This window comes from Coturnix japonica, chromosome 7, assembly GCF_054131305.1.
Source record: "Coturnix japonica strain WE chromosome 7, WE-NBRP24, whole genome shotgun sequence".
NCBI classification, from domain to species: Eukaryota; Metazoa; Chordata; class Aves; order Galliformes; family Phasianidae; genus Coturnix; species Coturnix japonica.
Genome location: NC_140669.1, coordinates 4,695,242 through 4,712,821, shown reverse-complemented (window position 1 = coordinate 4,712,821; position 17,580 = coordinate 4,695,242). Strand labels below are relative to the sequence as shown.

At 39.4% G+C, this 17,580-nt stretch overlaps 1 protein-coding gene and 1 long non-coding RNA gene across 5 annotated transcripts in view; one reads left to right on the top strand and one right to left on the bottom strand.

Annotated features, from left to right (window-relative positions):
- The window catches only part of LOC107317000 (von Willebrand factor D and EGF domain-containing protein-like), a 162,922-nt gene that overhangs the window by 121,124 nt on the left and 24,218 nt on the right, over positions 1 to 17,580 (bottom strand). For 3 of the 4 annotated variants that reach the window (XM_085552978.1, XM_015869184.3, XM_085552981.1), the window contains exon 3: positions 3,575 to 3,759. In XM_085552978.1, coding sequence (XP_085409104.1) covers positions 3,575 to 3,759 — 185 coding nt within the window. Of the gene's footprint in view, positions 1 to 3,574; positions 3,760 to 17,580 lie in introns of those variants that run through there. The other variant, XM_085552979.1, reaches the window with a different exon arrangement.
- On the top strand, positions 1,458 to 15,576 carry LOC107317001 (uncharacterized). Its single transcript, XR_014948183.1, has 5 exons — positions 1,458 to 2,680; positions 3,604 to 3,766; positions 9,814 to 9,940; positions 14,911 to 15,136; positions 15,444 to 15,576. It is a non-coding gene; the product is annotated as an uncharacterized LOC107317001 (long non-coding RNA).

The window sequence follows — 17,580 nt, the reverse complement described above, 5'->3', positions numbered from 1 at the left end:
TTGCATGTCAGAAAAACAAACTAGAAAAACAAAACCTCATCATACCTACCATTATGATGTTGAAGTATTCGTGTATACTTACAAGAAAGAGAACTGCAGATGAAAACATGAAATAGTACCTTGATAGTGCTAGTTGCTTTTAAGTTCATAAAAAAATGCAAATTGAAGTAGGAATGGATTTAGAGCAAAATAAAAACTGAAACAGAATAAAAAAATAATAGCATACAGTTGAAGTGTTTTATTTTGATTGTGATTATAAAATGTTCTACAACAGGTTAAGTAGGGGAGGAAATTACACTGAACATGGGAAAAAGAAATCTTCTTCTCCAGGGACTACAATATCAGGCATCATAGGCAACTCATGCTTGGCATAAAGTGTCCTTGTTTGATAAACCAAAGATTAGTGCATGAGCTTACGTTATAGCCTAGTATTTATGTGTGTAAAAGTAAATTCATATTGTTACAAATGCAGCTGTTGAGCAAACACCAGCCCTGAAAGCAATATGCATGGGTAGGTATTGTTACTGGGCATTTCTAAAATGGTGCCATAGAGTGAGACATCTGCAGTTCTGCTGTGGATATCCTTGCTGGAGCACCATGGATATTAAAAATCTCCATTTCAGAGGACTGAGAGCTACTGATAGTTGTTCTAGTGGTGAGCCTGGATTTAATCCCTTTCTTTTCAACTTAACATTTTCTATTTACAATTGATTACCCAGAGCTGGAAATATTAGCATTGCTTTGAGAAGTAATGAATCCAACTCATGCATGCAGTACCAGGAGTATTATTGCTGGCTCCTAAACCAATTACTATTTGCATAATCAAATTCTTAATTGACATTTTTTTCCTTAAGGTTGCAATGAAATCTATGCTTTTTTTCTTTTTTACCCTTGTGTAAACAAGAGGAAGGAAGGTACAGCTGTATTTCTGGGTTTGCTGTGAGTTGCAGGCCTGACTTGCAAGGAGTCAGGCATAGCTTGGCATGGAGTTTGTATTTGCATTAAGGTAGCAAGGTGTGCTGCTCCTCTGAGTGATCTCTTATCTGAAGGTTGTGTTCTCTCTCCTTTCTTTGTAGTATTCATTCCTTTATAGGGCATGCCCATCTGTACATGTAAATCTATGACTACATGCAGGTGTATGTGCACACCTTATATTACCTCTATTCAGAAGCTTGTTTCTGTGCCTGATGTCATTTTTCCCCCTCATATTAGTTGTTAAATACATCTCTGTATTTTTTAATAGATTGTCTATGAACATCATATTGCTACCATCCTGAAACACAGTAGGGGCTTATTTACCCAATCTTCCTTTTGTGGTTTTTATTTTTATTTTTTTCCATTTTACAGTGGGTTTGGCAATTGTTTTAAAAACAGTTTATTGTTTTTGAACAGTAGGCCATAGCTTTGATACCTGGGGATACAAAATATACAAGTCTGTGTTGCTTTTTTGCAACTATTTGTTGTTGGATGGGGAAGTGGCTGTGGCTAAGACTGTAAGCTCAGGACAAGATTGTAAACTCAGGAAAGCTGTGCCTTCTTTGGGAGCATAGGGGAAAGGCAACAAAGAAGTAGGAGTTGGACTTGACGATCTTTATGGGTCCCTTCTAACTTGGGATATTTTATCATTCTATGATTCTATGAAAAACATTGAAGATCAGGATCTTTCTCTACTCCCCCAGGATAATTCAGCAGACAAAGCCAAAGTTTGAAATCTATTGGAATCTGAAGTTTTTCCCCACTTGAAGAAGAAATGCTTAAGGACAGCACTTAGAATCCAGAGATGGAGAATTCTGGAATACAATTGATATTTTCATTCTATTTGACAAAAATAACCTTTTTTTTCCCTGCCTTTTCCCTTTGCTTTTCACTTGGTTGTTTAATTGCTGGGTGAGAAGGTGCTTCTTAAGAGTGTTTTTCCTTACTTCCATTTGTGACTTGCTTCTGCTCTCTGCTGAACCCAGAGCTTTCTGTGGTTACTCAACAATATTGAGATACCTTCTTTTATTGTTGTAGAGCTTCTTTGTGGCAAGATTCAGATTCTGTGGTTGTAACCTCGTGTGTGCCCATCTATCATGAGATCTTTCTCCTCCTGCAGCCATCTCTTAGGACAGGACTTCTAAATCTCTGATATCATTTAAATCCCCTTTGAGCTCAGTTGGGTGACAAAGATCCTTACCTACCATGCCTTTGAATTAAGAAGTTAATGTTACTTATTGATAACCAGCTAATTGCATACAGCTAGTATCAACAGAATAACAGAGACACATATTTTACAAGGTTTTGGAGTAATGTACTTTTTAACTTCCAAGCTCCACTGTCAGGCTTTACTTGGTGCCTTTTCACTTCTGTCTGTTGAGGATTTTGTCTTTGATTCGTTTAATTAAAATCAGCTCACTCCAGCCAGAGACTAGAATGCCCAATATTAACTGCTTATTAGGGAGTGGAAGCTGTGCAATTATTAATTTAAATTATTTTGTTCCAGAGGTTTTTGCTCAAATTAAATGGAAAACCAAATTAAACAATGGTTTAATTAAGTGGAAGTGATGGAACTTAGAGGCAGACTTAGAAGGTGAAGATCTGAAAGAAGCATATTCTTCCAATCGTGACATCTAACAGATGTAATCCTTCAACAGCAAAACAGAGATTTACTGTCATTTGGAGGATAATGAAGAAACCAATGGTAAGAATTATGTTACAAGATAAAGAACTAAACTAATGAATATAGCTCTACAAACTTGAATAAAAAACTCCATAGAAGAGATTAGAAGAAACAAAGGATACATTGTCAGAAATAGATGTCAGGAAGTTGAAAATTGCTATATAGTGAAAAGTGCTGAAATACAATGACAAATTAAATAATCTTATAGAATGTATACATACTTACAGAACAATTTTTTAAAATAAACCAGATAGTGCATTGGGATATTGTTTCGAGGACAACGGCCATTAAATGACTATTTCAATAATGATCATGTCAATTTGTTCACATTAATTAGATTTATGGATTGTGTATGCAGAGAGCTAGAATTCCCACACAAGCAACAAATATCTATTAGCTTTTCATTTCATGTTAGATTATGAAGATATACATGTTGTGACACGAGTTCACAGGTCTGTTTTGTATGGATGTGAAGTGCTACCTGTTAATTTCATTTCTCCAGCAGGGTTCACATCACCTAAAGTTAAACTTCCTGACACTCTAGATTGAATATATCATCTGTAAAGTCACAGTTATTATTGTTTTTTGAGTAGTTCTGTTGAATGATTTGTTTGATATTGTTCTAATCTCCTGCAACTGGGCTGTGTGATATGGTAACAACTTTGCTTAGTGTCTCAGGCTACTGGAGCAGTAACGATTGATTGCAAGTTAAACATTACTGTCATACACATTAAATGCACATAAAAACAGAAAAGAACTGGGTTTTTTTTTCAGAGTAGTGATACATGAAAGAGTTTTTCCCATTACCTCCCACTCATCCCCATTGCATTCTACTGTCTATGAGGGTATAGAGCTGGCTGGAAAGGAAAAGGGCTCATTCACATTCACCAGGGTTACCGCATAATTTTTACTGACTTCAATGCATCTCGTTGGCATTTCCGCAGGCTTGTTGTTGATCATGAACCGGTACCATGCTGGTGGCAGTGAGTGGTCACACACCAGGTCCTGAGCAGATTTTCGCTGTAGCTCCAGTGAGTCAAACCTGGTGCTGCGGTACGGGCTGCGGAGGATGCGATGTCCAGCTGGGGAGCACTCAGGAGCTGAAAGGTAAGAAATAATGGATTAAAGAAGGCAGTCAGTTGGATTCTGGCAATAACCACTGAAAATCACTTGAGTGTATCCACAGTCTAGTATTAGATATGGAGATTGATGGCCCGGTATGAGGCAAAAGGGGTTGGGGCTTGATGATCCTTGAGGTCCCTTCCAACCCAAGCCATTCTGTGATTCTATGATGCTTACATTCATGGTTTGGCTATCAAGGCAAACAGTGGGAAATGATGAAATTTAGTATTTCAACATATAAAATTAAAAGGTCGTATTGATGGAAATCACTATCACCAGCAACGTTCTCTTGCATCAAAATAGGGGTGGCAGTGATGCAAGGGATTTGACTGTCTCCTTCTAATGTTCCTTCCAACCCAAATCATTCTATGATTCACATACTTAAAAACACGTGTTTATAAAAATAATGAAAACAAGAAATGCTAAAAAGAGAAAAGCCAACTGTGTGTTTTTTAGAAATAAGCTTGAGTCAGTCTTGCACCTATTGTAGCCACAGGTCAGACTTACCTGAGGCAGATACCCATAAAGCCAGGCACATCACAGCTCCTGTGTGTGCATGGCTAAGTTTGACTCTAAACTGCTGCCCCTCAGAGTATGTTTGTTTACATTCCCACTCTGTTTATTTTCATGTGTCTCATGATTCAGTGCAGAATATTCAGTATTTTCCTGTCACTTCATAAAAGGAAGCCTTCCAGTCATTTATTTATTTTGTTTAAGAAGTTGTTTGTTAGCAAAAGCTGATAGTGTAGAAAAACAAAGCCTTTTCTTGTTTAGCAACCATTTGTTCCTTTTCTGCAAAGCCTGCTGTGGCTGTGCCAGCACTGCAGAGTGGGGCACAAGAGGAGGATGAGGCGGAGTTGGGCTGCTCTGCACATCAGCAACAGAAGGCTCATCTTGTTTCTTGCTGAAGTAGTCTTTAATTGCTAACAGTGATGTAGCTGGTAGAGAGCTCATCACAGGGGCTGCACGACTTGGTTTTGAGAGCAAGCTTGGCAGTTAGCGAAATTACCCCTTTGCACAGTAAATAGAGCATATTTATATGACACCGTTGGCAGAGAATGAGACCCTTCCCCATAATATCATTTTTCAAATGCCTCTTTTTGAATGATCACTCTACTTTTATGCTATGCCAGTGGCACTCTGAAACAGATTTATCATCTTAATTTTATTGACGAGATACTGAGAAGGTCAAAGTCAATCCATTTCTGGCACTGTTTTTAAAGATAATTTTTATTGTGCCAAAGGCAAAGCAATGGTATACAAGACAAATGGGGACAAAATGTAGCATAACAGAGCCTTCACTGCAAATTTCACAGAATTTAACTGTCAGAATTGCAACACAATTCCCATGCAAAATACCTCTGAATTAATACAATTGCCTTTTTAAATAGAAATGTTAAATAGTCTCAAAAGCCTCAAACTTTTATTTAAGTAAGAGCCATTTTAGAAAGAAACACTTGGAAATTCTGCACCAGTTAGATCTGGGATCTGATCCCCTCCCTCAGATGTCCTCTTTGGGGATCTGCATCCAGCAGCAGGGACCAATTTGCCAAGTCCCAGCCCAAGGAAGTGACATTGCAGCAGACCAAGTATGTCATAAAAGAGAAAAGTTTACCTTATTATTAAAAACCTTTAAAAAAGGCAGCCTTCCTCCCCCCTACAGCCTCATTCAATATCACTCACAGCTTTAGGAGTGTTAATTGGAGCAGGGCTTTGGCTTGTGGTGTTGATTGCTTGCTCTAAGTTCCTTCATTCTGAACAAGAAACAAAAGCATCTAAAAGTGAATGGTATTTAAATATGGCTCTATGCACAGCCTTGGCACAGGGATCCTGTGAGACCCTTGTAATGTAATTAATAACATTCAGTTTCTCAATAACAATAGTATCAAAAACTCCATTTACATGTAATTAATAACCTTCTGCTCAACCGTATTAGTAATAATCCAAATTCACACAACAGATTGTGGCCCAACTAATGATTAAGTGCTCTGTCTAAACAATGCAAATATATTAGGCATTGAGACACAGCTAATTATTTTCATCCTTCCCATAGTTTTGTTTGCAGTAGTTTAGAAAACACTACTTTGCAAATTAGCATTAGAAGTGTTTAGTGCTGGAGATGGGACGTGCAAAGGGCACGGAGGGACTTGGAATAGCAAAACACAAACCAATCCCAATTATTCTGTGAAATGGGAGAGGAATGGCTGGGGAGGAGAGGGGTGTTCACTCATTAAACTTGGCAGTATTTGAGACAACAACTGTGTGTTCACCCCTGAAGAGTGTATTTATGAAACCCTTGAGCAGGAGAGAACTTGAACCAATGTTTGCCCATGTTTTGCAGCAAGCCCTCAGCAGGACAACCCCTTAATTATTGAGCTCCTCATGAATATGCTTCTTATTGCAGCCATATGACAATCACGGTAAAATTTAACATGCAGGTCACAACATAATTCTATGATTCTATAAGAAAATTACTGCCTTTCCCATAGAAAATAAAGATATCACTGAAGCCAGAGTATAGCACGAAAATGTTATTTAAAGAAAACCCAGAAAGAAACAATGGAGCCCTGCAGGTGGCTCACCCATGGGATGCCTGTCAATGCCTCCTGAAGCCACACAGTGACCAGATGGAGCTTTCTGGTCATATTCATTCATACCAGGTTCCGATGTCAAGTTTGGGTACAGTGATGAAATGCTCAATATCACAGTTGTACCTCCTGCTGTGGGGGTTAATAAAAGTCCATGTCTTGTATGGAGTTGCTCTTGCTCTCCTGTGTGTATAGGCTAGATTGTCTCTAAAAGGAGATGTTTATTTCTTTACATATGAGAAAGCTATACATGTCATCTGCTTTATCCTCCTGCAAGGAGCTGCTTCTGGTGCCAGTCCTCCATATCATCTGAGAAACAGCTCTGATGTATTTGCTTCACTCAACTTCAGCAAGCAGCTTCTTGCTGCAAAGCAATACTCAGCAGCTCTGACACACTCAGAGCAAACAAAACCAATTACAGTTGCAGCTGCTAAATGAAAACAGCATTTGTGTATCTGTGGTGGAACAATACAGGTTTGCTTGGAAAATTTGTCTCCCCATTGGCATGGGTAAAGCTGCCATCAGTGCTGCAGAGGTTGAGATTCACATGATGTTAATGTGCAGGATGTTGTTCTATGCAAATGAAGTGAACAGTGGCTATGGGCTGGCCAGTGAAAGGAGAGCTGCCTGCAGAAGCATTTGGAAAATGGTCAGAAAGTGAATTTCTGCTGTGGTGCTCCATGCATGAAATCATAGAATGGCTTGGGTTGGAAGGAGCCTAAAAGATCATCTAGTATCAAGTCTATCCATGGCGGGTGCCATTGTGGGTCACCCAGTGTTGCACTACTTGGGCAGTGATGCTGGTGGAACAGATCACAGAATCATAGAACCATTGAGGTTGGATAAGGCCTTTAAAATCACCAAGTCCATTCACCTACCCATACCCGCTGAGCACATCCCTTAGTGCCACATCTCCACGTTTCCTGAACTTCTCCAGGGATGGTGATTCAACCACCTCCCTGAGCGCAAATGCTTCTGTGGGTACAGCCAGACACCCACTCATTCCATCTGATGCTCACAGTTGGAAGGGACATCAGGAACATTGGAACAGAAAGCTGAAAGCTCAAAAGGAAATCATGCGCGAAACATTTGCTTTTACTTCTGAGGGCAGGTGAGTGTGGGTGGGATGGCTCTGCCTGTCAGTCTCACTCCCAGTAAATATCAGTGGCTTACACAAAGAAAGGTTTACGAAGCTCTGAGATTTTGTTTATTTGTTTTGAATAGCAGCAGCAAATCAAATAATATCAATAGGTGATGGCAGCTCAAAAACCCTGAGAAAAATATAGTCTGCAAGCCTGAGGTGTGTGTTTGTTTTGAGTAAAGCAGTGCCAGCCACACAATATATTTAAAGGGCATCCTAAAGCTCCAGAAAATAGCTGGCAGACCATAAAATAATGAATGAATGCCCAGTGATTGAGCCAGATAATAGGAACCAACAGCAGCTTTTGGTGATTGCCCTATGGCTGGGAAAGGGGTTCCCGGTACTGAGCTTCTTCTGGCTGGGCACTGGGAGAGCTTGGAGTCATACATATGTGATACATTTGCTTACTTAAAGTTATGTGTGAAAATTCTCTTATTTTTTACATTCATATGAAGCACTGTTATTTTGTGAAATCCTTCCTCGGCAGATTATGAAATTTTCTATTTTTATTTTTTTTTTTGTTAATTGCTCTAAAATGCAGAGTTGAACAATATGTTTTCTGGGGCGCTTGAATTTCTCTTCACAGGAAAATTAGGACAGATTTTCATTTGGAAAGATCAGTCCAAAATGCATAGCATATTAAGCCATAACTCCATACCAGCAATAGCTCAGAACTGTGCTAGCTTTTTTCTCTTGTCTCAGAGGTGGAAGGAAGGCTTTTCATCACCAGCCACTTGCATGGCCAGTAGCTGCATTACACTGATGTAGTAGTAACAGGTGAAAGCTTCTGAAGTTTTCAGTCTGTCAGTGCCATCCGTTTCCCAAGAGGATGATTTACTGTATGTTGAAAGAGAGCTTGGGCAGGAAAAGAAGGCAGTCAGTGGGAAAGGGAAATTCTTTCCAAGTTGCTAATGGATGTGCGCAAAATAAATGTAGAAGACTCTGATCTGATAACATCTTAAAATTCCTTCTGGTGGAAGCAAGCTACAGATGCACCGTTAGCAGATAGATAAGTTATTTGCAGATAAGAAAAATCTGGCAGTGTATTACAGGCTGAAGTCACATGCCTTATTTCACCAATATTTGCTACTATTTAATGCAATTATCCTGCATATTGAGGAGAGAAATTTTATTCCTAAAATGATTCAGAGGCAGAAATTTGTTGTATGAATGTGACAACTAAAATAACAAGCTCAAACCATGCATGCTCCTCTGATAGGTAAAACATAATATATTTTTTATATCCATCGTATCTACTAAATAAAGCTACTTTCAGATAATTCAGAAGCAAAAGAACTTCCTACTGAACTGAAATAATAATGAAGCACAGTGAATAAACACCACACACTCATAATGACCAGTTCTTGAACAAGTCATAATTTGTTCACAGAATGAAATTGAAAGAGATAAATGAACTACTGCATAAAATGAAGGTAATTATAGAAATTTTGACCTAGAAAGAAACAGAACAGGCAGAGAAAAGACATGTCTCATGCATATTATTTGTACTGAATAACAGATGGAATTAAGAAGAAAAATCAGGCCAAACAGGGACACAGTTTTCGAGGAGTCTGCTGCTCAACATTTCCCCTTAGATATTACACTGTTTTGAAAATAAGGCATCTTCTGGTAACCCAGGCAACTCAACACAATTACAAACCATTTCACATATATGTCTCTTACGGATAAGCATTTCTTTTTTAAGGCAGCCTTTAGACCATTCAGCTCTGGGGATCTGCTACAGTCTGAGATAAAACACAGTCTGAAACACTTTCTCCTGTAGTGTAGACTAACCAATGTCAGAAGCAGCAAAGTGGGAAGACATTCTCTTCCTTCTCCCCTCAGTCATATGGATACTTTATGAAATACCCTCAATATTTTCTACTTGCAGTATATGCAACTAAAACTCTTACTACAGATTACTCCCACCAGGCAGGATTAGTGAATATAATGCTTCATTCTTAGGGAATTCTTTTCTTCTTTCAGCACAAAAGAGTTAGCCCTGAGAGAAAGTATAATTGAAAAAAATCATCCAGCAATCTGAAGATGTTGTCTGTATGGTATATCTGAGTTTCATATACCTAGGAATAAGGTCACTTACCATTCTGGTCTTTTGTGAAGTAAAGCAATATACTATTGACAAACTGGGGGGCAGCATTCAGTTCTAGAGGAAACAATTATTTATTCATACTAGTATCTCTTATCTGGGCATGCATTTCTATTTTTAACTTGTGGCTTGGAAAGAAGGAATTGATTACATGCAAGCTCTCCTCTCATCTGTGTTTTCCCTGAATGCTTCACAGAACGGTGAGCTATGCACTGCCCCACAGGAATATGAGGATAGAGGCAGCCAAGCATCTCTTACCTGAAGACCAAAAAGATGTCAAGAACGGTTGACAAAGGAGGTGACAACAAGAAGTTCCTGCAAAGGTGAGCAAAGTCTGGAGAACAGCTTGATGTGGAGTTTGGAGCACTGTCACTAGAGGTGTGCTGCAAAGTCACACTGACTTGTGTCTAGCGGGCATGGTAGGGATGTGTTGGTATTTGGACTAGATGACCTTAGTGGTCTTTCCAGCCTTTCTGATTCTATGAAAGCATCTTGTTCAGTGTTCATTAAGCAGGATGAGGGAACTGCGCTTCTCCTTTCAGGGACAACACCACACTAGCAAACACCTGACCTGGGTTTCCAGTAGAATTGTTGTCTTCTGAAACATTTCCATCTCTGGAGCTCTCTATGCTCTCTCTCACCAACACACAATTTGCCCACAAATAGTGCTGTGGAATAACTGGAAGGACACATGATCACTTAGATAAAAGCTCGGTGTGGCTAGATGGGATGGGAAAATTCTGTGGCTTCCTTGCTTTGCAAAGGGTCGCCTCATTTATTGAATATGTCAATTAGAAAAAGCAAAAAAGCCAAATTGTGTCAATTGCTCAATTATACTTCACCGAGTCTCATCCCCGCTAATTCTGGCTTGGCTTCAGAATTCAGAGACAGGAAGGCTCAGCTTCTGAATACAGAAATCACTACTGCTGTGTCAGAAGAGAATTAAAAACCTCATAAATCTCCTCAAGTTATCTTTAAGTTAATGGGGATGCCTTTAAGGACTTCTGAGCAATCAATAGGAAGAAAATTATAATTATTGTTATTGATTGGTCTATTTTGCTCTCATCCCCCAGAATGAAAAAATGACACAATATGAAAAGGTTCTTTCTTACGCCCTAATCTCAGTTGAACATACATTTGCAAATGCAGCTTTCCTAAATAGCAGCAGCAAAAACAAACTCACATGTTTTGATTTTAGAGCCACTGGGCTCTATTCAGATGGAAATTTGCGTTCCATGGTTTACCCCTTTGAGAGTTGTAGCTGTTTCCATACCTAAACTGCAATGCAAGCTAATTACAATTTGAGAGCCACACATTTTTCCCGACTGCTCCCTTGGTAAATGCTGAATTTTGGCGACATTTCCTCCACTTCTCCAGTTTAATTCTGCATACGGATGATATAGCATTGGGGAACTTGTCACCACTAACTTATTGTCCATGAATCCAGGATGCAGCAAAGACTGGCAGAAAGATAAGGGGACACCAGATGAAGGCAACTGAGAGCTGCCAAACATCAGATTCCTGCGCATGTCCTGGGTGTGATTTAGATCCTAATATATGCAGGGTGACGAGGCAATTTTTCCTGTTATTTCTTTGCTACTATTCATCACTATTGTTCATTCCATTCACCAGCAAAACAGTGTTTTTGGCAGCCAAGCGCTCCTCACATATTTATAATGGGTTTTTCTGTCAACGCTTTGATGTTTAGGAAGAATGGTTGGGTTTGCTCTTGCCTTTACAGTAAGGCTGTATTCATTACTGTTCTGCAGCAATGTTCTTTCTGCTTGTACGTGGACATGCTCCATTTCCCAACTAATGCACACTCCTAGAAGGATCTCACCTCCTCCTGACCAAAATCCAGGTCATCCTGACCCTGTCTGTCTGTCCACTCATGGGCTGCCCACTCCTTGAAACTTAGAGGGTTGTCACAGAACAGGCTCTGGTACACAGCTCTGAGGATGCAAAAACCCTTTGCAGCCATTACTGTACTTTGGATGGATTTAAAAATATTAAAATAAAAGGTCATGAGCTAGAAATAGTCAGAGGCTTGCCTGGCCAGAAAGATAATATAAAGCTGTGTGCTCCCACCTGTGGAGTGCAATGTTAATTCTACTTGATTTCCATAAACCAAGTTTATCAGTGATCCTCAGTGTTTGTTCCTTCAGCACTTGAAAGATACAGTTTCTGTGCAGACAGATATAATTAGCCTTAATATTAAAATACATTAGCACCTTTCTGCTATAGAAACAAGATGTTTGCAGCTTCAGCCAGCAATTTCCTACAGTTATGGTGATATTTGGGGGGGAAACTTGCATGTCTGATTATGAAGAAAGATGCTCATTTTGCACCTAGCACTTGAATGAGATGTGTTGGCATTGGATTGTGCCATGAAAGAGCAGGGCCCTAAGCACCAGTTCATGAAAACCTCTCCATAAATACATTTGCTCATTTTGTTTACTGGAATTGTGTCCCCACTCACTGCTGAGAGGTACACATTTTGCTGGGTTATTTTTGCTTTGGTTGTTCCACAGATCTCTGTTAATTTACCAGGAATATCAGAAGCATTTGTAAATATAGCAGGGTTTTGGGAATCTGTAAGGAATTCAGTGATAAGCTGCTTTTTGATATAAAAGAAAATCCAGTTCAGCTGGTGTTGGCTGAGCCTTCATTACATTTACAGCTGCTACCTGTGCAGTCTTTTAGGATGTAATTACCATAATAAGAAAAACATCTCCATAATTACATGTGCGTAAAGCAAGATGCCTTTCTCTGGGTATCTAGCTAGAGCTGCAGATACAGATATGCACACTTGCAGGGGACACAGGGGATTAGGGAGGCACAGGAATAAATACAAGACAATTGTTACCCCATATGGTGCATATTATGGGCAGATGTGTTTTGATCAGGATCAGCCATGCAGAAGGTAAACTGACTGATTTTTTTTTCTCATTTACACTGAACTAACTCTGATCACAGCGTAGTTTCACGTGGCTTAAAATTTATTCTTTCTTAAAAGCAACTCAAAATATGGAAGGGAGATTTGCATCCTCCGAATGTTTTCTGTGCTGAGAAAACCAGGCCATCCTCTGGAGGTTATCCAGGCTGTGTGGGATGTGCATGCAGGGATGGGATAGGATGGAATGGGATGAGATGGGATAGGGTGAGATAGATAGAATGGGATGAGGATTTCCTCCACCACAGTCCATGTGTTACCAGTGTTTTATGTAGGAGATGCAGCACTGGCACTTCGTAGTTTTTAGAAACCTAAATAAAAGAGAAATCAGATTGATAGATGGATTATTCTTGATGGGAACCACTCTCTTTTGTAGACCTTGATAACACAGTACCAGAGAAGATGAATCATATTTTTTTTATTTCCAAGAAGCCATTTCCATGTTGAGCTTTCAATTCTTCACCTCCTTCTTACTTGTAACAGTGTAGACTTTTAGCTTGTAAAATATAGCTATACCTCTTATTGAAAAACATGGTTCAAAAAGCTGTTACTGAAGGAAGTAGCCAGAGTCTAATGCTTCCTCTAGTGGATATTTCAACAAAAAATGTGATCAGTTTATCACCACCTGTAGGCAAAACAAGACATTTGTAGGCAGACATGCTCTGTTTCAGATTTTGTTCCATCTTTCTGTTATCAAAGAAACAGACTTGATTTTGCATTCTTTCTTGGTAATTGGCTAATAACTATAATTTTCAACTTAAAAAGATAGGCTAGAAACCATTGTTCAGAAAAGCCCTACAACATTACAATTGATCAATTTTTCATTACACTTGATGCATTCAGTTTACCACAGTCATTTCATTTGTAATTTGAGCTAAATATATACATATAAAAAGAAAAAAAGAAAAAAGAAAAAAGCAGCAAAAACAATCTACTCAAGCAATTTTGGATTGGGAAGCCATAACACAAATTAGTACAGAAAGAAACAGCAGGCAATCAATTTATCATTTGCTGCTTTATTCTTTAGCAATTCACAGTAATTGTTGAGTCACTTTTGAAACTTGTAAAATTTGATTATGTGAAACTTACTAAATGTCAGGCTTTGGTCATTTGTGTTGTGTTTTATGAGTTGTCTAGATACAACTTTTTGAAGGCAGATCCTTCTTGGACTGGGCACAAGCACACATAGGTAAAATGTAGCACAAAATCCCTGCCACTTCATCCCCTTCTTTCCCTTCCCTCTCCTCTTTCCCTTCTTTTTTCCCCTCCCCTTTCCCTTCCTCTTTCCCCTCTTTTTCTTCCCCCTCCTTTCCTCTTTCCCCTCCCCTTCCTCTTTCATCTCTTCTCTCTCCTCTTTCTTTCCTCTTTCCTTTCTTCTTTCCTTTTTCTTTACCTCCTTTCCTCTCTCCCTGCCCCTCCCCATCACACTGCAGTCCAGCATCCCCAAATCAATGCATGTCAGCTGTGGTAACCACATGCACACCTCACTATCATGTCTCTTTACAGTACCCACTGTGTGGGTGGGATATTGCAGAAATGTGATGATATTCTTAACCCCACCGTTTGAATAACACACTTGTGAACCTGTTAATAAAAAGGGTTTTGAGTGTGTCAGGATGTGAGAAGCGGTGGTGCCACATGCTGTTATGCAGACCTTACACCTGTTCCCATTTATTCATGGGTGACCTCAAGAGGGCTTTCTATTTTTTATTCTCCACACTGTTCGTTTTTCTGCAGTTGGAAATGAGAATCCCATTAACCTATTTGGCCTTGATGTCAAATTGAGCTGTATGAATATTGTTTACAGGCATTGGGTATGCTCAGAGAGGCACTGGATACGCTCGGAGCACAGGGGACAGAGCAGCAAAGGCAAACAAACCAGCAAGAGAAAGGGAGATAACTTGTGGGCATCTTCTGCTGAGTTTGGGATCCTGCCGGCCAATTTGGAACTGTCTGCTTTTCCCTGACCTGAAATCAGGTCTGTTGTGTGCTTGGGCAGTGTTCAAGCACTTGCATATCCCTTGGCAGGTCCCTCTCCCACTGCAGCTGCTCTCTTTTATGTTGTTTTAACTATAAATAAGAACATGCCGTCTTTGTCTTTGCCAGCTTCCAAAACTGTTTTCCTTCCCTTTCCTTTAGCAATTTCGGCAAGAAAATCTACCTAAATACCAAAATGCTCTGCTGCTTCCTGATTGCCCTGTGAAGTAGAAATCAGGGCTCATTTCCCCACTACAGAGCAAAGTGGGATACTAAAAACTGTTTCTTCTTTGCTCTAACTATACTGGCAATAATCAGACAGAAAATGTCTCTCTCTCTTTTTTTATTGTAAAAACAAATTAGATGAGAGACCGTCTTGAAGAGGCATTTAGTTGTGGGAGAAGCTTTTTCCACAGAGATATCTTCAGGTGTGGAGGAAGGTGCAAGATCCCTAAAGGGCAAGGTTAGCCTGCTCCCATTGGCCTTAGTCACAGTGGGGGAATTCAGTCATTTCCCTGCCACCTTTGCCTAGAAGTATTGCATCATGGAAAATGGCTCTTTGTTGCCTATCAAGGCTGAATCACTCCAGGTGAGTCCATTCTCTCATCTTTCAAGTGAGCCGGGCACTTTGTTCTGCACTGCAGTAAGAGTAAATATTCACATTGGCCACTCACTCTCACCTCATGTTATTTAAGCAACCTTCACACTTAAAATCTTATCTGCTGTGAGTAAAATTCAAAGTAATCTATGGATTGAGGCACAGGGTTGTCTATAATGATGTTATCATGCCTCTCAAGGAATTTCCTTACCTTCTTGGTTTCTCAATGAATCCTGTATCTTTTGAAAAAGTGGTTGGTTAATTTGTTGTTGTTTTAATTATTATTCTTCTGCATTAGCCAGAGTGATTCAGCAGCTGATCATGTTTGGCACGTTTCAGTCTCAGCAGTCCAAAACCCAGCCTTTCATCAACAGAAGTATGCACTATAAGGCTTATCGTCTCTCACTCAAAGCACGTTGTGAACAGGTGTGTATTTCCTTCTGACAAACACCAGAAGAACCAGCTCTTATGCCTGCCAAGGTAAATCACCCTGAGATCTCAGGACTGAAATAATGCTATTTTTCCCTTAATGATTTCAGCTCTCTTTCATTTTGTTTACCCACCTGCCCCAACTAAGCCTTTTGGCAGCAACTCTAACTTTCTTTTTTACCCCAAATGTGGTGTGAATGACAAGCCAGGGTCCATATCTACTGTGATGATCTTTGCTGCCTATTTCTAGACTCTCATGCCTTCCCTGTCATGCTAGGGTGAAATTCTAGACTAAGGATGAGTTTCATTGCACCCATTCTATAATTTGCTGAAATTAGTGTATAGCGTAAAAGGAAGTATTGAAATCTAGGTTATTTCCTTACAGAATGCATAAATTCAGCAGTGTGACTCAATAACAACCAAATGGCTAAATCCTTGCAAACTGGGATAGAGGGTTGTCCCTAGGGATCCAGCGAACACTCTTAAATCACCAAATTATCTGAATTCTAAAATAACCTTCTAGAAGCATTGTGAGGCCCAGCTTTGTTTTGGGTCATTTAGCCTTATCTGGAATCTTGAGGCTATTCTATATGCAGACAGGCAGAACGCAAAGCAGAGCTGGTCAAACACTTGAAGACCTAGTTATAAAAGGATTAACAGCTGCTAATGTTCTGCATTTTTTTTCTGTAGCAATATTATGAGTGCAGACAGGATCCAGAGCAATGCAGAAAGGGAAAGATGGCAGGTAGGAAATACACCTCTATAGTACTGTGTTGAACAGATGATGCAGGCACTAGGAAAATATATGAAGTAGATAAGCAATTCAGTGTTCTCGTGAAGAAAAGTGACTTACTTCAACCTAAAATTAAACCTTTCATTTTTTTTTACAGAGCAATAGTCTCTAAAATAAAAAAGGAAGGCTGATAATAGTTGAAAGTGAAACTAAATGCCTGTTCAACTCAGAAATAGGAATCATTGAGTCATTTAAATTTCAAAAATGTTGAAAGGGAATATTTCAACTTAAAAAAAAAAAAAGTACCTCTTTTTCTGTAGTCTAAATAGTTTGTCATATTCAGAATGAAGCTACAGTAGATCGTGATGATGTAGTGATGGTGTCAGCAGTGCCATTTTAGCCAGCTGACCATGGGAATATGGGGCAAGGAGACCACACTCTCCTTTGATAGTCTTTCTGTAATAGATGGACTCCTCTGTCTTCCCCCCCAAGCAAGATTATCTAATTCTCATTTCTTTCCTATGCTGTAGTGATCAACCACATTAAAGAATGACTCTGGATATGTATCCCAAATGTTCTGGATATGTATGTGACTTACAAACGTTTTAACATATTCCTTCAAAAGCAAACTGCAGACTTCAGTCCTGTGACACAGTGCTCTTCCTGTGGTTTGCATCCTTTTAGGTCACAGTTCTTCTTAGCCCAAATTCAATCATGTTGCCAGTAAGTCTGGTCTGCCATCAGGATCTCCATCACTAGAAAGCCCCAGTATGGATAATATTTCGGCTCTGACTTGAAGCAGCTGCCTCTACCAGCGAATGTCTGTATTCCTCTTGAACTCATTTCTTAATATTTGTTACTTATTCATTATGACTCCTCGACTACAGAGAGTACATCAAAGCTGAAATTTTCTCTTTAATCAGGGACCTAAAGCATTATCGCTCTGATCATGGGGTAGCAGCTTTCAGATTTGCTTCTCTGTCCTATTACTGGAATGCGTCCCATCATTTAAAGTCCTCTTCTAAGGTGGGAAAAATAACCTTTTCTTTTTCAATGTGAACTTTTTTTTTTTTTTTTTTCTGAAGATCCTCCACAGACTTTATGGGCTCATTCCAAGAGTGAAATAGGTTTTTGTAGGGATTGAATCGTTTGCAATAATAATTTGCAGTCATTTTGCATAGCCAAAATAATTTCAAAGATTTCTTAGAGGTTAAGAACAGAAGGCTATTTTGACTGTGATTTCATGAGAAATGGCAGTCCATCTCTGCAAAAG